This window comes from Malania oleifera, chromosome 9 (genome assembly GCF_029873635.1).
Source record: "Malania oleifera isolate guangnan ecotype guangnan chromosome 9, ASM2987363v1, whole genome shotgun sequence".
NCBI lineage: Eukaryota > Viridiplantae > Streptophyta > Magnoliopsida > Santalales > Ximeniaceae > Malania > Malania oleifera.
In genome coordinates, this window is record NC_080425.1 from 15,568,082 (window position 1) to 15,590,197 (window position 22,116).

The window sequence follows — 22,116 nt, forward strand, 5'->3', positions numbered from 1 at the left end:
GTACATCATCTGATCTAACCTTCACCTGATGATATCTAGATCACAGATCGATTTTAGAGAAAATCTGCGTACCCTAAAGCTGATCAAACAGGTCGTCAATTCAGGGTAATGGGTACTTGTTCTTCACTGTTACCTTATTAATCTCTCGGTAGTCGATGCACATCCTCATCGACCTGTCCTTCTTCTTCACAAACAACACCAGTGCACCCCAGGGTGATACACTTGGTCTGATAAACCCCCTGTCTAGAAGCTCTTGTAATTGCTCCTTTAACTACTTTAATTTAGCTAGAGCCATTCTATATGGGGCTTTGGAGATTAGTGTTGTCCCTAGGATCAGATCAATTGCAAATTCCACCTCACAATCAGGAGGCAACCCCAGTAAATCCTCTGGAAAACCATTAGAGAACTCCCTTATCACTAGGATATCTTCCAGCTTGAGTTCCTCATTTGGCGCTTCCTTCACCACTACAAGGTAACCTTGACATCCACCCAAAAGAACCTCTTTGCCTAGATAACCGAAAGGATCCGTGGTGTCGAATGCACACACGACCCAACAAATACAAACTCCTGCTCCCCAGGAGGTCTGAATACCACCTCCTTCCTGCGATAGTCAATGCTCGCATAGTTGGATGCTAGCCAGTCCATGCCCAGAATAATGTCAAAACCATGCATATCAAGGACTATCAAACTAGGAGGCAGCATTCTACCCAGAATCCCTACTGGATAATCCCTGATCACCTTACTACATACTAACACTGACCCTGTCGATGTGCCCACTACTAACTCTGTCTCTAACAGTTGAACCCCTAACCCACATAGTTTAACAAATCCCTGAGACACAAACGAGTGGGTTGCACCTAAATCAAATAATACAATGACACTATCTGACAGTATGTAAATAGGATGTAACCCAACTTAGAAATTTCACTCTTAACATAATTAATGCAAATATAGAATAATGTAATTGATATAATATATAGGTTCTAATTTAATAATTCATATCCCAATTCTATCACCAAACCATTGAGGTAAAAATCTTCATCCCAACATTAACTTCACCCACATACCCACTCATCCTAACGTTCCAACCTAAATTTCCTGAGTTCCAATCCCTCCACCTAAAAACGAAACCATCGATGGATTTACCATGGTTTTCTGAAACTCGCGACTGATTCAGAAAATCATAAAAGTCCGTCAATAGATTTCTGCCTCCAAGCTTCCAGACTAAAACCCATCTTAACCTACCCACTCCTATCCCTATCTTATCTCAACCTATACTCTGGTAATTATCAATCCTTAAAGTCTGCAGAACCTAACAAACCTAGGCTCTAATACCACCTATAACGACCCCGACCTGCCACGTGGGCCCGGAGTGCTACTTTAGTGACGTCAGTGTACCTGATACATTATTCATCAAATATAAAACACACATACGCAACGAAAATAAAATATAAAATCCTCAAATTACATTACAGAGTTCTAACTATTTTTATACACAAAAGTATCCATTTTCATATAACTACATCCCATAAAACTAAACAAAATTAAAATCTCTATCTACACACTACCTACATAAATTTACACCACTAGCCCGACTCCTTTAGCCCGCTAGACCCGATCTCTAGGATTTCCTGAAAAGACAGTTTGTAAAGTAGGGGTGAGGCACAACTCAATAAGGGAAAGACTAATTTAATGTCAATGTGTGGCCAGTATGCATTTAGTGTACAGAAAATAACCAGTTCACCAAGCTATTAAACATATTTATGAAAACATTCTTATTTCACACTTACACACACAATTAGCCGAGGATAGGGAAGATTACCCACCCATACAAGTAGCTTCCCTCTACTCTAGTACCATTACTGCTACCAGGGCATTCACCTTTCTCAATAAGCCCTCAAAGTTATCTTATTAATTAACCATATTCACATAAATTAACAGATATGCATATAAGACACTTCCTGTGACAAACACGCCATTTACATCCCCATGGTGAGGGTTGTGCGGCCCGAAGGTTGGACTAATGTCCTAGGGGATCCACCCAGACAATAGTCATCCATACTCTCCGCTAACATACTCCACAGGTACACGCAGCTACAACTGCTGGTCTGATTGCCCTCACTCAAGGGTGCATTCTCCTCACGTAGGCAAATCGAATAAGGTCACCCTACACCTCTTAGCACAGGTGTGGGCGCACATGACCACATAACAAATCTCTAGCAACGGTACCAGGCTCACGACACACTGTCCCCAGGGTTCCTAAAGCATATCATGCAATTTAAATAATAGAAATATCATTTAAAACATCATTTCACATATATTTCTTATTATTCCAAAAACTCGGCCCTCGACCTAAAATACAATTTGGCATATAGCCATAAAATAAAACTCGGCCCTCGATCGTCAAATAATAATCCTGGCCCTTAGCCAATCAGACAATACCCGGCCACTAGCCTTTAGTTCAAACCCCTGCATTTCATAAACAGTTCCAGTATTTTCACAAGCATTTCCAGTATTTCAAAATCTCAAATCCAAATATACACTAATCCATACAAATTAAATCATCTGCCACACAATTTTTCACATTTTAACATATCCATATAAATAAACAAGCTTTCCACCGTTCATTTTATTCAAAAATATCATACTATATATCCTACGTTTATAAAAACCAATTTTGAACGGTTGGTTTTCAAAATAGCATTTAAATTCCCCATGAATAAATAAATAAATAAATATATTAATTTAATCGGTTCAAATTAAATAAAATTCCTGACTTAACTTAATTCCCTTACTTGATTCCTGAAAAAAAAAACCCGCTAATACCCCGGCCTACGCCCTAGGCGTTAAAAAAAATCTCTGAACCCTGAAATTCAAAATTCACTATATTATTTGTCACAATTTCTAGAACAACTTTCCCTAAAATTTTTTTAGGTTCTGAATAACCCTAAATAGCCTAAATTATTAAACTTACCCCCAATTTAGGATTGATGCCTCGGAACTCCAATTTGAAAACTCGCTCCTGTTAGATTGTAAAGAATCTCCCCACAAGTCTCCTAGCAATTTTCGTTCGTTAATGGGGCTTATAATTTAAGAGAAATTGAGGTAAGTTTGAGATTTGGCCTTACCCCAAGAGATATGGCTATATCGCTCCTACGACATATCCGCTCTAGTAGAAATGTCAGTGGCGGCAGGCAGAGTCCAACGGTATTTTTGGATTTTTGATTGGCTGAATAACGGAGACGGAATGAAGGAGAGTGGGAGAGAGGGAACGAGGAGCTGCGTGAACTGAGAAAGAAACAGAGAAGAAGAAGTAGAAGAAGAAGAAGAAAAAAAAATAATATAAAAAAATAACAATCAGTTTCCTGATCCTTCAGGAAACTGATATATATATATATGTATTATATTAATTAATTAATTTTATTTATTATTATTTTTAATTAATTTTAATTTTAACTTTAATTTAAATTTTTTTTTTTGGATTACTACACAATGTCCTTTCGTTTGCCCAACCACACCTTCTTATACGAGATCGAATAGTCGAAGTGACGATCTATGAATTCTTTCAATGCGATGATTATTGTAGGTGCATCTCCCTTAATCATATTCACTATCTCCCCAACAATTAGGGACAATGTGATTTGGTTATGGTCCTGCGATAACAATTCATTCAAACACGTGTGGGGACCACAATATTGAGTGATTTCGAATAAATTGTGTTTCTTTTGAAACATTGTACGCAATCTCCATCTGCACTCAAACTCCTCTTTACACTTAGTAACCCATAACACTGGGTTAGACTGCACCCCGTAGAAGTCATGGTGAGTTTAAGCGTGATAAACCCGCACCACAACTATCAACTGATCATTGAACCTGAAGAGCATCCCCTTACACAGCTCAGACGACTTATGCCAATGAGTCACTTGTATAGGAAGCTCCTCTTGGCGTGACACATTTGCGACATCTACATCAATTTGAGTGTACATTGGAGGTTCATCCATACATTGTGCTTTGTAGATGACATCATTTGTTTCATGAGAGGGGGTGGATTCACATCATCGGTGAACTCATTTAACCCTTCAACAGTTTCCTACTCGTAGGATGCCTCATCTTCTAAATTAACATCGTTCGTAATATTTATCCCCTCATCTAACACAATGTTCACAATGACAAACAAATCAGCAAGGACTTTAGTGCGCTCGAACTATTCATCCATGTGATAAATAGGAATTTCATACGTCAGCGACTTAAACAAAGATCCAAGACCTTCATTCAAATCCACAACAGTCGTTCCACCAAACTCTACACTTCTGTACTGTTCATCCATACCACACACAGTCATTTCATAATGACGTGTTGGTTGGGTATCTTATTCCATTTCAGCCACACGTTCGGTAAACATCTCTGTCTGCCTATCCCCGGCGACACTATTTTGAGGAATGGTATCCACATATAATTGCCCAGTTATATGTGCCGCGCCAGAGCTGTATGCATCCAACAAAATGCGCAGACCATAGTCATCTGTTATAGGAACAACCTCATAGAGTATTGTATCATTTAACCCCCGTATAGGGTATCTTACTTTCACTTGCAATGCATGTTGGTTTAGATCAATATGTAAATATTTGTATATCTTCACATACAATTTGTTTAATTTAGTCATATTGCCAATTCGAATTGCTTGAATAGGCTTAGTACTATAACTAACACCATCTACTATTATGATAATTCTCCCCCCACATACAATAACACAGTCACCAGAACACTGCTTGAGCTTCCTACCATTTAGACTGACCATCAGGAAATAGTAAAGACCTATGAAAAACAAAAAAAATTGTATACTTTAGCCAATGACTATTAGTTTTTTAGATATAAAAAGTAATAAATAGTCTTTATTGTGTGTGAATATTTATTATGAAGCAAACTTGCAAAGAGTTTATTTTACTTATTTGACTTTTCACTGTGTAGTGTGAAAACATATTATGCATATGTAGATATTATGCATATGTAGGATGTATATATAAGCACATGACATAACACGAAGTTATTGTCTTTATTGATGATTTTATATATTAATTGCAAATACACAACACGGGTCTATCTTATTTTTTAATTCTAATTTTTAAAAGAATGGATTTATTTTGTTGTCACAATAATATTCCTAAAATTTCTTATTACCAAAAAAATAAGTGGGGTGAAAGAATTCATCCTAATCCAAAATAGGTTGAATAACAAACTATCATTTCAAAGACTTATGATAGAAACACATGAAATCAACAATTCAACAATTCCAAATTTTAATTTCACAAAATTAATAAATATTGTATTAGAAATATTTTAGGATAGATAATTATGGGGAAACTTAAATAAGGGACAACACATATTCAAAGCAGATAATTTTACATGGTATATTTTCTACAATTTTAAAGAATCAAACACAAATATTCTACATGGAAAAACAGAATAAATTAAGCAGAACTTCTATTATAATCAATTCCAAAACTAAGCATCAAGAGGAAAATAACAAATCAACAAAAACAAGTACAAATTGGACAAGAAAAATCTAAATTAATAGCAACAAAAAATATTCAAATTAAAGGCAAGAACAATTGCACATGAAAATAAGAACAAATTCAAATAAATTAAATAGGAACAAATCAAGCCAGAATAAACCCTAACCTCAAATTAGGGGTTTCCAAATGATGCTTCCAGTCACAAAATTTGGTTCAATACAATCAAATTGGATGTATCAAATACTAATATATGCCACAAACTGACACAAATTTTGAATCAAAATTATGAATCTCAACTAAATAAGTTCAAAGTTTAAATGTAGGAAATCTACCTCATCTTCCCTTTATATAATACCTTCACCAACGTTCGGGTTCTCTCTTGTCTCACAATGGTTGCCTCTTCAATTTGAGCAACGGTCACCTACAGCTCGTCCGACTGTCAATCATCCTTTTGGTGCGTGAGTTCTCCCTCGACGTTAGTTCTCCCTCGGTTGCAGACTCTGCAAATCGTGTGAAAAATGGAGGAGGAAGAAGTTCAAAAACTAGAGCAAAAATTGCTGGATGATCCAACATTTTTTGCTACCACGCGTCAAACGGCATCTAACTCTCCCAGGTAAAAGATGTTGGACCATCCAACATCTTTTATTTAAAAAACGCTGGATGATCCAGCGTCTTCTGTTTAAAATACGTTGGACCATCTAGTGAATTTTACTTCGCATCAAAGTGAGAATTAAAGTTTTTCGTACCTTATTAAATATTTTTATATAAAAACAAACCAAAAAAAAAAAAAAAGTAGGTATGTTTGCTAACATTTGAAAATTAGAAAATACAAAAAGTTCATGAGATCTATGATGTTTTTGCATTCAGATTTTTTGAAATCATAAAGGACAATTCGATGCACAAAGCTCCTATGTATGCAGGGTTCGGGAAATGGACAAGCCACAATGGAAATTTTTTGAAATCATGATTCTAATGAAGAAAGTATTTTTTTTGGAAATTTTATGGAGAGTTTTAAAGACGTTTGGGATCTTAAAAGATAAGAAGAAAGAGACCTCCTTAGATGAAAAATTTAACCATACGATGTAAATTAAAAAGAAAATATTTAAAAATTAAAATGAAAATTTCTACAGGTTCGTTCAATCTACGAACCTGCTCCGCAGTCACTGCAACATTCCCCGCCTTAAAATTCAGTAATCCAACTCTACGGAGGCACTGTCCATGTCCCAACTCACCCCTATTCGGTGCTTGAGCTTAACGAACCGTTTGTGCCGCTTGCCAGTCTCCATTTCCACTTTTCCAAAGCTCAGCTAGCTTCCTCACTGCCATATCCACACACATTCTGCTTGTGAGCAGAACAGAGCAGAGGGAAATGGAGAGGGAGGATGGGTCGCTGGGCGCTGGTGGCAATGATGGCCAGTCGAGGCTCTACGAGGCGTTCAACGAACTCCACGCGCTGGCGCAGGAGTTCCACACCCCATTCGACGCGCCGGCGGTGTTGGTCGTCGGCCACCAGACCGACGGCAAGAGCGCCCTCGTCGAAGCCCTCATGGGCTTCCAATTCAACCACGTCGGCGGCGGCACCAAGACCCGCCGCCCCATCACTCTCCACATGAAGTACAACCCCGACTGCGAGCTCCCCTTCTGCTGCCTCCTCTCCGACGACGACCCCACTCTCGCCGTTGAAAAGTCCCTCCAACAAATTCAGGTACTCATATTGAATTTTGAACCCATTGTTCCCTGAAGTTTAGTTTCTGAAGCAGGCGTTCCTCAAATTTTTTTTTTTTGTTTGTTCCGAGGTGCGTTGTACTGCGTAGGCGTGCGGCATTTTGGAAATAATGTTCTTGCTTTCAAGCACAAAGTTGCGTTGATTTTGGCTTGTAAATGCAGGATAATGTTGGCAGATTTGCAAATAAATTCCATGCCCACAAATCTTGATTTTCCTTGCAAATTAATTCCATGTGCGCAAATCTTGATATTCATTCAAATATCTCTCTTTGGCTGCTGATTTGGTGGAGATATGGGCAGCGAGAATTACTCCTCAATCTCCTCCTCTTCCCCTATACAAGGAAGACATCCTCCTCCATTGTTATAGTGTGAAGATACAACAGCAAGTGTGTGGGAGTGAGAATTACGGTGTGCGAGTACACTGTGAGTGTGTATTGAGTTGAGTGTGTTGTATTCCTCCTCCTTTACTGTATTTTTCATCTTTATATATATATATATATATATAATGAAGTCACTCCTCTCCCGTGGGCGTAGGCTAAATTGGCCAAACCATATAAATCTTGTGTGTTCTTTGTATGCGTTGTTTGATATTGGGCGGAATTAACAGCCCAACAAGGGCTATCAGAGCCAATAGTTTGTAACTTTGGGTGAGTGACATTGTAAAAAAAGGTCAAGGCATGAAGTTAATTCTTTTAACATGTTAACAGTTGGAAGACGAAGTGTGTGACCGAGGCCAATAAGGATCATCTAGGTTTGGAAGATCGATCCGAATAGGGTCAAGACGTGGGAGGTTGGATTGATTCAGAGGCACGTGGAATGCAATCCGAGGCACATAAGGTGCGGTGGTAAGGTCCACTTGAGCAACTGTTGGAGAATTGGGCTTACTCCCATAAAGGAGATGAATTCCGTTCAAGGGGGAGCAATTGAAACTTACAAGTGAAAGAGAGATTGTTGAAAATTCTACTTGTAAGCTTGTCTCACATTGAAAAAATAGAATGGATGATGGGTGTTTATATACATGGTTGAGCCCAAGACCCATTAGGCTTAAGTTTTTGGGTCAAGTTAGTGTTCATCCATTTGTATCAAGCCCATCTATGGACTCCTCTGGTGCTAACAAGCGGTATCAGAGCCATATTGCTATTATTGGAGCCAAAATTGCAAAATTGAGGCAATTTTTCGCACTGGCCAAATTCTTTTTAAAGTGTTCAAAATAAAAAATTGAGCACATTAGTGCGTTCCTCTTGTCGATGCAAAGACAATGCAACAAACGACGATAAAATTAGAGGTCAGGGTGAGCCACACTCTCTCTCGAAAGTTTCAGCAGCAGTTCACGTGAGCACACACGCCTCCAGTAGTCGGCGCGTCATCCCACGCATTCCCAAGGTTGAAGACGAGTGCAGTTCACGCACTGTCTTTATCAGCGCTTTCAGAACCCTTTACCAACATTTTCTCCAGGAAGTCAATCTAGTGAGTCAACTTGGTTTAGAATTGGTTTTTTAGCTAACTTGGTCCATTTTTGACTAATTCATCACTGAGTTAGACATGTTCTTAAAGCTTTTTTGCTCTTCTGGACACAACGTTTTGCAAAATTCTGCTCCAAACATCCTGTAATTGCCATTTAATGTAAAGAATTATATGAAGTCAATGAAGGACTTAGCATCAGGAGCTATGATCAAGTTCACTGCCTCTAATTACACTTTATGGGGATCCCAAAGGCTTGATCTCCTAAACTGTAAGGATTTGGAGGATCCTTTGAAGAACAAAGGCATGAAACCAACACTGTTAATGACATTTACTGATTGGAAAAAGATGCAAAAGAAGACTATCGGTCAGATTAGACGATGGATCGACCATAGTCTATTCCATCACATTGCCCAAGAGATTGATGCCTACAAACTCTGGGAGAAACTGGAGAACATGTACCAAGCCAAGACCGCTCGAAACAAAGCCCTCCTAATGAGGTGACTTGTCAATCTGAAACTGAAGAGTGGGACCTTTGTAGTAGAACACACAAGCGAGTTCCATAACCTGGTGAACTAGTTTGCATCTATCAAGCTGGCTATTGGCGACAAAGTAGAGGCTCTACTTCTTTTGAGTTCCTTTCCAGATTGTTGGGAGACACTTGTCGTCACTCTCAGCAATTCGGCTCCAGATGACACACTTACCACGACGATGGTGAATGATGCCTTATTCAATGAGGAAACTAGAAGGAAGGAAGTAGGCATAGACTAGTCACAAGTCTTTGTTATCGAAACTAGAGGCCGAATTCAAGGAGGTAGTAGAGGTAGAGGCAGAGGTAGAAGCAAGTGTAGAGGTAGATCCCAGGATCGTGGCAGATCCAGTGACGGTAAAAATTGGCAAAGAGGCAAGATCAAATGTTACCATTGTGGCATTGAAGGCCATATGAAGAAGGACTGCCACAAACTGCGACGTGAGTAAGGTTAGAGTAGTCAACCTACTACGAAGGGTGAGAGTGCAAATCTGGTCACCCTCGCACAAGAAATATCAGTAGTCTCGATAGAAGAGGAGACATGCTGCCATATGAAGAACTACGATTCTGAGTGGGTGGTAGACATTGCAACTTCTTACCATATCACTCCTTGCAGAGATTACTTCACTACGCACAAATCTGGTGACTTTGGTACGGTGAGATGGGGAATGCCAGTTTTTCCCAGATCGTGGGAATTGGAGATGTGTAGATCAAGACAAATGTTGGTTGCACCATGACATTGAAGGATGTCAGACGCGTCCCTGACCTTCAGCTCAACCTTATTTCCGGGACAGCTCCTGATAGACAGGGTTTCGACAACTACTTTGCAAAAAAGTACCTGGAAATTGATGAAAGGTGCCATGACTGTCGCCCAAGGACGTATATGCAACACGCTATACAAAACCAAGGTGGAGATTTGCAATGATAGTCTCAACGATGTAGAAAATGAGGCATCACCAAATTTTGGGATAAGAGACTCAAACTCATGGGAGAGAAGGGGTTGTTCACATTAGTAAAGAAGTCATTCATCAAAATTGCCCTAGGTATACCATTGAACCCTTGTGATCATTGCTTATTCGGAAAAGCAACAGAGAGTTTCATTCAGTTCATCTACAAAGAGAAATAAGAGTTATTAAATTTGGTACACTCTGATGTATGCGGACCCATAGAGGAAAAATTACTGGGTGGTAACAGGTATTTTGTCACCTTCATTGATGATGCTTTACGGAAGGTGTGGGTATACTTTCTCAAGACCAAGGGCCAAGTATTTGAACATTTCAGAACTTTCCACACCATGGTGGAAAGATAGATAGGGAAAAGACTAAAGTGCCTCCAATCAGACAATGGAGGCGAATACACTTCCAAGGAGTTCAAAGTTTATTATGTTGATCGTGGTATCAGACATGAGAAGACGGTCCCACGTACCCCACAATATAATGGTGTCGTCGGGCGAATGAATCGAATCATTATGGAGAGAGTCAGAAGTATGCTCAGTATAGCTAAGTTACCTAAGCCATATTGGGGTAAAGCTATCCGTGCCGCATGTTACTTTATCAATAAATCACCATCAATACCACTGAATTTTGGAATTCCAGACAAAGTATGGACTAGAAGAAAAGTTTCTTACACTCATCTAAAAGTGTTTGGGTGCAAAGCTTTTGCATATATATCCAATGAGTAGAGACAAAAGCTTGACATTAAGTCCATTCCATGCATTTTCATTGGCTATGGAGATGATGAATTTGGCTACAGACTATGGGATCCATAGATGAAGAGGGTCATACGATCCAGAGACGTGGTATTCCACGAGCATGAGTTATTCAAGGACTTTGAAAACCTCACAAAGTCCAAGCAGCCTAGTACCATTGCTCTAGACCTTGTATTAGATCCTGCACCAGCCCATTCTCCCACAGGCAATGGAGAGCTGCAGGATGATCCTTTGGAAACAGATGCAAAGGGTGTTGAAGCAGGGGGAGCAACAACCCGCTTCACCAGAAATTGCAGATTCATCACATCAATCAGATGATGAAGCACCTCCTCCTCCAAAAGTTGTTGAGCCTAGAAGATCAGGAAGAGGTTGTGTTCTGATTCCATCGAGGAGATATCCAGAATCAGAGTATCTTTTACTCACTGATGAGGGGGAGCCAGAAAATTTCCAAGAGGTCCAAATGTCCAATCTCATACTGACAAAACCAAATGGTTGGAAGCTATAAAAACAGAGATGAATTCCTTATATAAGAATCAGACGTCTGAGTTGGTAAGACTTCCCAAAGGGAAGAGAGCATTGAGGAACAAGTGGGTGTTCAAGTTGAAGAAAGATGGTAGCGGACAGATAGTGATGCATAAAGCCAGATTGGTCGTCAAAGGTTTCGAAAAGAAGAAAGGCGTTGACTTTGATGAGATATTTTCACTAGTAGTAAAATGACGGAAATTCGAGTCATACTTGGATTGGTAGTCAGGTTAAATCTATGGCTCGAACAGATGGATGTGAAGACAACTTTCCTACATGGAGACTTGAAGGAAGACATCTACATGGAGCAACCAGAAGGATTTGAAGTTCCAGGGAAGGAGCACCTAGTTTGTAGGTTGAAGAAAAGTCTCTACGACTTCAAGCAAGCGTCGAAACAATGGTATAAAAAGTTTGACTCTTTCATGGTGAGTCATGGATACAAGAGGACTGTAGCAGATCAATGTGCATATGTTCAGATATTCCCTGATGGTAGTCTTGTTATACTATTGCTTTATTTTGATGAAATGTTGATCGTTGGTCAGGGTGCAAGCAAGATCAACAAGTTGAAGATGGTGTTGTCTGAGTCATTTGAGATGAAAGACTTAGGCTCAGCCCAGTAGATCCTAGGCATGAGGATCAGTCATGACAGAAATGCCGGGAAATTATGGCTGTCACAGGAGAAGTATGTTGAACATGTCATCAAAAGTTCAACATGGAAAGTGCCAAGCCAGTCAGTACTCCACTAGCTAATCATTTCAAGCTAAGCAAGAATTTGTCTTCCTTATCAAGGGAAGAAATGTAACAGCCCCATACTCGTCAGCAGTTGGAAGCTTGATGTACGCAATGGTGTGTACAAGACCATACATTGCTCACGTTGTAGGTGTTGTGAGCAGGTTCCTTTCCAATTCAAGGAAAGACCATTGGGAAGCTTTGAAATGGATTTTCAGTTACTTGGAGGGTACATTGGAACTATGCTTATGTTTTGGGGAAGCTGAACCAACCTTGGAGGGTTACACTGATGCAGACATGGTTGGTGATCTTGATGGGAGAAAATCACATTAGGTTTTTTGTTCACCTTTGCAAGGGGAGCTGTATCATGACAGTCAAAATTGTAGAAGTGTGTTGCCCTATCCACAACAGAAGCAGAATATATTGCCACTGTAGAAGTTGGAAAAGAGATGTTGTGGTTGAAGCGGTTTCTTCAAGAGTTGGTGTCAAACAAGAAGAATACAAGGTGCATTGTGATAGTCATAGTGCTCTGGACTTGAGCAGGAACTCAATGTACCATTCCCGGACAAGACATATTGACATTCGATATCATTGGATATGCGAAGTGATGGAACAACAACTGTTGAAGCTTGTCAAGATTCACACTAAAGAGAATTTGGCAGACATGTTGACAAAGGTGGTTACTTATGAGAAGTTCAGGCTATGTAGAGACATAGCTGGGATGGATGTCAACTGAAGATTGACAGATTGTTCTCCTCTGATGGGCATGGAGGGGGAGAATTGTTGACAGATTTTTAAAAGATTTGCAAATCAATTCCATGCCTGCAAATCTTGATTTTCCATGCAAATTAATTCCATTTCCGCAAATCTTGATTTTCATGCAAATTTCTCTCTTTGGCTACTGATATGGTGGAGATTTGGGTTGCAAAAATTTCTCCCCAATCTCCTCCCTTTCCCCTATAAAAGGAAGACATCCTCTTCCATTGCTATAGTGTGAAGACACAACACCAAGTGTGTGAGTATGAGAATATCAGTGTGTGAGTACACTGTGAGTGTGTATTGAGTTGAGTGAGTTAAGTGTGTTGTAATCCTCCTCCTCCTCCTTCACTATATTTTTCATCTTTATATATAGAGTGAACAGAATCCATCTCCCTTATGGGACTAAGCCAAATTCTCCAACAGTTGCTCAAGTGGGCCTTACTACCATGCCTTACATGCCTCAGATTGCATTCCATGTGCCTCCGAGCCAATCCTACCTCCCACGTCTTGACCCTATTCGGATCAATCTTCCAAGCCTAGATGATCCTTATTGGCCTTGGTCATACACTTGGTCCTCCAACTGTTAGCATGTCAGTAGAATTAGCTTCACGCCTCGACTTTTTTTTTATGATGTCGCTCACCTAGAGTTATGAACCGTCGACTCTGATACCACTTGTTAGCACCAGAGGAGTCCATAGATGGGCTTTGGGGTGTTGATTCCACAGGGAGATGGAAAAAAGAACACAAATGGGCAAATAAAAATAAAAAGAATAGTAATGATTTTTAAAGAAGAAGACAACTGACTTCTTTTTAGAAAGATTTAAAACTAAGATTATTTTTATGGATGAAAAATCAAGTTTGCAAGAACCAAGGCATCAGGAATCCCTCTCACAAATTAGATAATCAATCTATTTTTAATCCATTGGTTTTCTCAACTGGAGATTTCACATCCCAAATACACATGGTTGAACACCAACTTGACCCAAAAGCTTAAGCCTGTTGGGTCTTGGGCTCAACCATGTATATAAGCACCCATCATCCACTTAATTTTTCCAATGTGGGACAAGTTCACAAGTGGAATTCTCAACAAATAAATACTTGCAAAATGCAAATGATTGTCTAAAGAGTACTGATATTTTTTGCATTGTAAGACACTGCTATCATATCCAAAAATTTGAGGAGGGAAAATTTCATTGTCACTGAACTTTTGAGTAGTTTCAAATTAATCACTGATCTTCAATTTGCAATGATCTTCAAACATTGTTCTAGCCTTATCCAATTTGCAACAATCATCTCCTCAACACTATCCCCACATATTTGATAGTAAGCTCTTGTGTCTCACCTTCCCAAATTTACCACTTAATATACTTTTTCTACCAATCGTATGGGGGTTAGGGTTAAGATTTTTTTAAAGTAAAATCAGGCATCACAATGCTTTTGATGAATTTTCTCGATTTTTACAGCCAAAATGGCTGTCTGGGATTGATGACTAGGATGCTAGGAGAGCATTCCATTACTTACAGGAGACAAACACTGCATTGGATGAAATTTAAAACCATGTGCAAAATTTAGTGCATAATAGATTTCTAATTGAAGCTTAGTGATCAATCTGAAATTATTACTAAAGTTGAGTGACCATTCATGAAATTTACAAAATTTGTTGCATAACAAATTTTCTTACTGAGTATTAATTGTATAATTACCTAATATTCATTAATTATTTTAATTATGTGGGATAAAAATCACATAATGACATCAATTACCATGCCATTAATTATAATTACCATGCTTAGATTAAAAAATGAAACCCTTTCAGAATGGAGTTAAACTATCACCCGAATAAAATTTTTTACTATATTAACATTATAATAGATCATTTCATAGTTATTCATTAATAAGCACTAGTAAATAGTTTTTGCACAAAATGTTTATCTAACTACATTTGGTTGTATGTTTTTCATATTTTTATTCTGCATACAACAACAACAAAACCAAGCCTTAAGTCCCACTAGGTGGGGTCGGTTATATGAATCATTTTTCGCTAATTTATGTGATCATGACCCATTTCTTTTGATAGATTCAGGGATATTAAATCCTTACTCACTATCCCCTTCCAAGTTATTTTAAATCTACCCCTACCATTTTTACTGCCCCTCACAGTAACTAATTCACTCTTCCTCACTGGCACATTATGTGACCTATGTTGCAAGTGTCCATACCATCTGAGTCGTCCCTCCCTTATCTTATCTTCTATAGGAGCTACACCTAACTTACCACAAATATGTTCATTCCTTAATTTATCTTTCATTGTTATACCATTCATCCATCTAAGCATTCTCATCTCGACAACTTTTACTTTTTGGATATTCTGTTTCTTTGTCGCCCAACATTTTGATCCATATAGCATAACTGGTCTTATAACTATCCTATAAAACTTCTCTTTTAATTTTAAGGGTATTCTAAGAGCATAGAGCATACTTGAAGTACTTCTCCATCTTACCCAACCTGCTTTAACTCTATGTATTACATCGTCGTCAATTTCTCCTTCAGCTTTCATAATAGATCCAAGGTATCGAAATCTACAAGTGCAATTTATTTCTTCATCATCAAGTTTAATTTTGTCTCCAATATTTCTCCCATCATTACTAAAATTACATTTTATATATTCTATCTTATTTCTACTTATCCTAAAGCCTCTAGATTCCAAAGCTTCTCTCCATAATTCTAATTCAGCCTCTACTTCATCCCTAGTTTCATCAATTAATACAATATCATTTGCAAACAACATACACCATGGAACCTCCTTTTGAATGCTCTTAGTCAGTTGGTCCATCACTAAAGTAGAAAGATAAGGACTCAATGCAGATTCTTGATGTATACCTATGGTGATTGGAAATTCTCTAATTAATCCATCTATAGTCCTTACACTAGTCATTACTTCATCGTACATATCCTTAATGATATTAGTATACCTACTACATACACCTTTTTTTTTTTTCTTTCTAAAACCCACCATAGAACTTCCTTAGGTATCCTATCATATGCTTTCTCTAGGTCAATAAATATCATATGCAAGTCCCTCCTCTTTTCCCTAAAATTTTCCATTAATTTTCTTAAAAGATGTAAAGCTTCTGTGGTAGATCTCCTAGGCATAAAACCAAATTGATTTTCTGAGACTTTCGTTTCTAACTTTAATCTTTGTTCAACTACCATTTCCCATATTTTCATCGTATGACTCGTAAGTTTAATTCCACGATAGTTGTTACAATTTTGAATATCTCCTTTATTTTTGTATATACCTATTAAAGTGCTTTTCCTCCATTCATCTAACATTTTCTTAGTTTTTAAAATTGTATTAAATAAATTAGTTTATCATATAATTCCGTTATTACCTAAGCATTTCCAAACTTCAATTGGGATATATACATTCAAATTTTCAAACATGCAAATTTTAAAGTGTACATTTTTACGTTTTACTAAAATTTATTTATTCTGCGTATTTTTTTACTAAGTGGTAAATGCATTTGGGATGCCAGCAGTCTGTGAGCCTTATGTGACTTATTGCTTTCTATAAAAAAAATCCCAATGTTGAATTACTTGTGCTTGTACTCCAAGAATTTTTGGATTAATTTGAAGATTTACACTTATTTGAAATTCAAACTTGCATTTTTGTTTTGATTTTTAATTTAATTTTTTATGGGGTAGAGGAGTGGCCCATGAAATTAGTTTTTGATGGTCATTCCTTTCTCAATGTTGACTGCTGTTGATGCTCACACTGTTTTTGTTTCCTAACTGCTTTCTGATCTGAGATGGATTAGAAGAATTCAGTTAGGATGTTTCAGCTTTATAACCTTTGTTTCTTTGACTCTGTGTAGGCATACATTGAAGCTGAAAACATGAGATTGGAATGTGAAGCTTGTCAATTTTCCGCTAAAGAGATTATCATTAGAGTAGAATACAAATATTGTCCAAACCTTACCATTATAGATACACCAGGACTTATTGCTCCTGCCCCTGGTAGGAAAAATCGAAATTTGCAGGTTGATCTCAACCCAAGGAATGCTTAATCTTCCCATTTTTGTTCTTTTTGACCTCACTCTTGATAGTGGTGATGAACGTTATGGCTCCATACATGGCAGAGTCAAGCTCGTGCAGTGGAGTCTCTAGTGCGAGCTAAAATGCAGCATAAAGAGTTCATCATATTATGTCTTGAGGATTGCAGTGATTGGAGTAATGCAACTACAAGGAGGGTTGTGATGCAAGTATGTGTCATTTTAATTATATTAGGTTACCATGAATGTAAATTATTCTGAATGCAAGATGTTTTTAAACCCAATTTCCCTGCATTTGCTCTGAGATCATTTATACAAATTTCAGGGAAAACTTTCACTGGCATTGGAACAGTAAAATTTCAATTTTTGGTCTTAAATCTCATCTTAAACAAATGAGGTTGTATTTCCATGAAACTGCATGTAGTTGCTTCTCTAGGGAGGACTTGATGCTCTGCTATCTTTGCCAAGGTATTGGAAAAAGCCTTGAATTCTCACATTTTATCACATGCAGATTGATCCTGAGCTATCTAGGACTGTAATTGTCTCAACCAAACTTGATACAAAAATACCCCAGTTTGCCCGTTCTTCAGATGTGGAGGTGTTTCTTTCACCCCCTACTTCTACGATTGATGGCTTCATATTAGGTGATTCACCCTTTTTTACATCTGTACCCTCTGGGAGAGTTGGTTCTGGACATGAATCTGTCTACAGATCAGATGACGAGTTTAAGCAGGTATATTGCTGTCCAAGCTTTGTCTTGTATTTTGTTTTAGTTTACATAGTGATGAAGTTTTAATCTTTGGTCTGCATAACAAGGCATGTTTTTATTATTGATGGATTGATCCTTCATATCTTTCCTTTACTCATTGGATTGTGTCTCCCCACTTCTTATTCTATAAATTCATGGCTGTATGCTAGAAGAGTGCTGCTTATGCCACTGAGATTACTTCGGCATGTCAAGTAAAAATCTAAGGTGTGTGACCTTGAGATACTTTATTACTGCAGTGTTACATTGCTTTGTCAAGTGATTGTCCTTCTATATTGTGTGGAGAAAAGTGAAAAAGGTTAGAAGATTGTAGTTGGGTGGGGTTTTTAATGACACAGTGAGGTATTGGAGAGGTAGTTCTAAATTGAAGACTTGAACTGATGAGAGAGATGGAGAAGGCTGGAGGCACATTGGGCAATCCTTAATAGCTTAGGTACCATGTAGCAAGTGAGGAGGAAGGAGGAATAGGATGATGTAAACATGCAAGGACAAGTGGAATGTAGAGTAAATAGTAAGATGAAGGTAAGGGGAGTAAGGCACAAGGTGAGAGTATTGCACCCTTGTAGAGTGAAAGAGAATGAACCTAGAAGGAGAAGTTCTGACATGAAAATAGGCATAAGATTTTCCAATGAGGTAAGTGGGGGGTATCATAGTGGTAGGCTGAGCATGACTGATAGGGTGATGCCATTAATCATCTTAGCCAATAAGAATGGGATATATAATTGGTTGAACAAAAAGGTGACGACTGCGCTTCTTGGTGAAAGAATTGACGTAAGGGTCGCAAAGCGTCTAGAAATGGCACATGGGTTGCATTTGAGCTCACTAGTAGTTCCTCAGTCTGAGCACCCACTCAATTACTTTCTGATTCTGTAATTCACTTGCAGGCTATCTCCTTAAGAGAGATGGAAGATGTTGCATCATTGGAAGAGAAATTGGGCCGCTCGCTGTCAAAACAAGAAAGAAGTAGAATAGGTGTAAGCAAACTTAGGCTATTCCTGGAAGAATTGCTGTTAAAAAGGTACCTGTTACCTAAATTTTTTGTGATCATTTGTTGAATTTTTATGTTCTCTCATTTAAAATTTGAGAGAAATATTGTTGCAAGGTATATGGATAGTGTTCCATCAATCATTCCACTTCTTGAAAAGGAATACCGTGGTACAACAAGGAAGCTAAGTGAAATAAATCTGGAACTCAGGTTCGTAGTTTGATTCATCAATTAATGCTGTTTCTTGAGGCTGTTCATTGGGCATACAGTGTATGCTTTTTTATTTTTTTAAATAACTTGTTTTAGTTTTTTATTGGCCCTGGGGGGGGGGGGGGTTGGGTGGATTGGTTCAAATTTCGAAATGTTTATAATTAATGATATTTCATCTAATTTCCATTATGCAGCACTTTGGATGAAGTAAAACTAAAAGAGAAAGGAAGAGCTTTTCATGATCTGTTCCTTACCAAGGTTTCTACTGACTAGGGCTGCTGGTTTTGTTTCGTGGTCAAAATTGTTCTATCCATGAAGACATGGGGCTTTTGTGATTAAGATCTCTGTGTTAAATCTGTTAGCCATTTGAACTCATCCTGTTAAAGTTTAGAATATCTGTGTTGGTTGACTTATGATTTTTGAAAATTAATTTGTTTTGGCTGTTTCATGCTTTATTATTCAGTTATCAATACTACTGAAGGGGACAGTTGTTGCACCTCCAGATAAATTTGGTAAATGTTGATTTGGCTTAATGTGGACAGCTTCGGTGGAAGATGCTATTATTTCTTTGTTTCTGTTATCCTGACTGAAACATTCAATTTGCAGTAATTTCTGATAGATTAATTTTTCATTCATGGTTGCAGGGGAAACATTGCAAGATGAGAGGGTTAATGGGGGTGCGTTCATTGGTACTGATGGTATTCAGCTCCCACATAAGCTAATACCGGTAAGCTTTTAAAATGTGATTTCCTAAATATCATTTTGAACTGAATAATTTCATGGTTGCACATATCTTAGTAGAGATGGTTTTCACAAGTCTATTACTTACTATATATTAGAGGGCAGCTTTTTCTTTTCCCTTTTTATCCTTTGTTTATCCTAGTGCACATTTATATTTATCCTTGGAGAATTGTCAATGTTCATTGTAATAACTTTTGGAAGGTATTTTGTGTTAATTTGACAAAATTGTTTAGCTCATGTGATTTTACTGTTCCTATAGAAAATATCTGTGGTTTAACTGCTATCAATGGAACCATGTCTTTTCTTTTTAAGAAGCTTTCTGAATTTATGCTTATATCATCAATATGCCAGGCTTTCATGTTGAAATTCCTCCTCTTCTGGTTATAGAATGCAGGCATGCGTCTCTATGGAGGTGCACAATATCATCGTGCAATGGCTGAATTCCGCTTTGTGGTTGGAGGAACCAAATGCCCTCCAATTACACGGGAAGAAATTGTAAATGCATGTGGAGTAGAAGACATTCATGATGGGACAAATTATTCAAGGTATTCATGTTTACTTGGCTTCATCTAAAGTGTGTGTGTGTGCGTGTGTGGTTGTGTTTTTTCAAATGTTAATGTTTCATTTTTTCTCTTCAAATTAGGACCGCTTGTGTGATAGCTGTTGCAAAGGCTCGTGATACGTTTGAGCCTTTTCTTCATCAGGTGATCTCTTCAAATTATTTCAGTACTTCACAGTTTTTCTTTTTCTTTTTTCTATTGATTATTTTTGGTGTTTTGAGTTGCTGGTGTTGGTGTGAAATGTTGAATTCATTAGTCTCTTTCTTAATATACTGGTGATCTTTTAAATGGATTTAGTTTTAACATGATTCAGTATATGGGTAGTCTCAGGACAAATTCAATAGAATTGGCTATTTATATGTGAAACTTGGTCTTCAAAAAATGATCTTTTCCAACATAAAGAATTCTTTGGCAACGGCACATGGATTGGGTACTTCAACCTCCTTGTCAGATAGGCCTAGCTCATAGTTTTGATCAATTTGGTGTAAATCACGTTATGAATTTTCTCCATATCCGGATTGCTTCAAAGCAGCAAAAATTGAAGTTCCATCTTGTTCATATAACCTTGTATGCTTTATGTGGAATCTAAGCTTGATTTTTTTCGGTCTCATATTTTTGGTTTTGTGTGAGTGACTTGATTCACATCTCTCACTATCTTGAATATTTTGGAGTAGCACTGAAGTTTGTTTTTAATGCACAATCAAGTATGGTGTATGCCGCTTCCAAGTTAGAGGGTCTTGCTTTTGGCCAAGAGTGCATACTTTGTTATGATTAGTTTCTTGGAAATTCAGTTTATTTAGAAATCTGAGCGAGCTTGAAATTACAATTGTGGCTTTTGTTATTCTATTTCTTATGCTTTTTCATTGGTTTCAGATGGAGGATGTTGATTTTTTCAAAATATGAGTCTATAAGTCTTTTCTTTTTCCAAAACATTTTTTCAGTCATTGGTTGAACAAAATTAAGTGGTGCATCTTTCTTCTGAATTAATAGATCTGGAGGGAAAATTTGATGCAAAGTTAGGGATCTGGTATTGTTAAGACCTAAAAAAAATAGTAACTTTTTAGAAGCTTCAATCTATATGATCATGCAAATTCTTATACTTGGATAATTTGTGTGTTGTGATTAAGAAATGCTGTATCATTGGACATTCCTTATGCTGGGAAGGAATGCTTGCATGTTCAACGATGAGTATGCTTCTACAGTGCTGTGTGAGAGAAAATCATTTCTTCTTCTTTGCAGCGTCAGTAATTGGTGGTTAATTACTTAAATGCGGAATTTTGATGTTTAAGAACTATGAATGGGTGGCATCACTTTTGGATTCTCCCCTCTTGAGTACTTTGGAAATTCAATATTTATGGATGTTGTCTGGAAATGCTATGGAAGTTTAAGCTCTTTTAGGAGCTTGAGGGAAGCCTCCACTACAAGTCACCCACAACATGATGACAGGCCCCATGGAGGTCAATGGCAGCTGCCCCAGAAAGCTTATAGAAAATTCAGTGACCAGCAAGGATGCTTCTAGGGATGCCCTAATTTGAACAATGCAGGTATCTGGGGCTGGTGGACCTTGCTGAGTGAATAATTAGTTGGGATATTGCCAAAAAGCTGTTGGCTTATTTTACTTCTGTTTTCCTCCAGTTTTATTGTGCAAATGCCGGTAATTTTTCCTTCATGGGCATGGGCTATACGGCCATGGTCTTTTGCTAGTAGTAATTGTAGTAGGAGCTTTGTCTGTGATTAGGCTTATATATATGGTTTTGGCAGTCAAAGTTTCTTCTCCCCCCCCCCAAGTAGGTAGTCATAGTCTTTATTCATTCTTTTCTGAATTTTTTGGCTTTCCTGATTTGGAGTCCTAGTCC

General features: G+C 37.9%; 1 protein-coding gene across 1 annotated transcript in view; it reads left to right on the forward strand.

Annotated features, from left to right (window-relative positions):
• Nucleotides 1–6,614: 6,614 nt before the first annotated feature.
• The window catches only part of LOC131163852 (dynamin-like protein ARC5), a 41,110-nt gene continuing 25,608 nt past the window's right edge, over nt 6,615–22,116 (forward strand). The window contains exons 1-11 of the mRNA XM_058120648.1: nt 6,615–7,218; nt 16,822–16,986; nt 17,086–17,208; nt 17,510–17,731; nt 18,649–18,782; nt 18,867–18,959; nt 19,154–19,217; nt 19,423–19,471; nt 19,604–19,686; nt 20,088–20,245; nt 20,344–20,404. Coding sequence (XP_057976631.1) covers nt 6,883–7,218; nt 16,822–16,986; nt 17,086–17,208; nt 17,510–17,731; nt 18,649–18,782; nt 18,867–18,959; nt 19,154–19,217; nt 19,423–19,471; nt 19,604–19,686; nt 20,088–20,245; nt 20,344–20,404 — 1,488 coding nt within the window. The 5' untranslated portion in view covers nt 6,615–6,882. The remainder of the gene's footprint in view (nt 7,219–16,821; nt 16,987–17,085; nt 17,209–17,509; nt 17,732–18,648; nt 18,783–18,866; nt 18,960–19,153; nt 19,218–19,422; nt 19,472–19,603; nt 19,687–20,087; nt 20,246–20,343; nt 20,405–22,116) is intronic.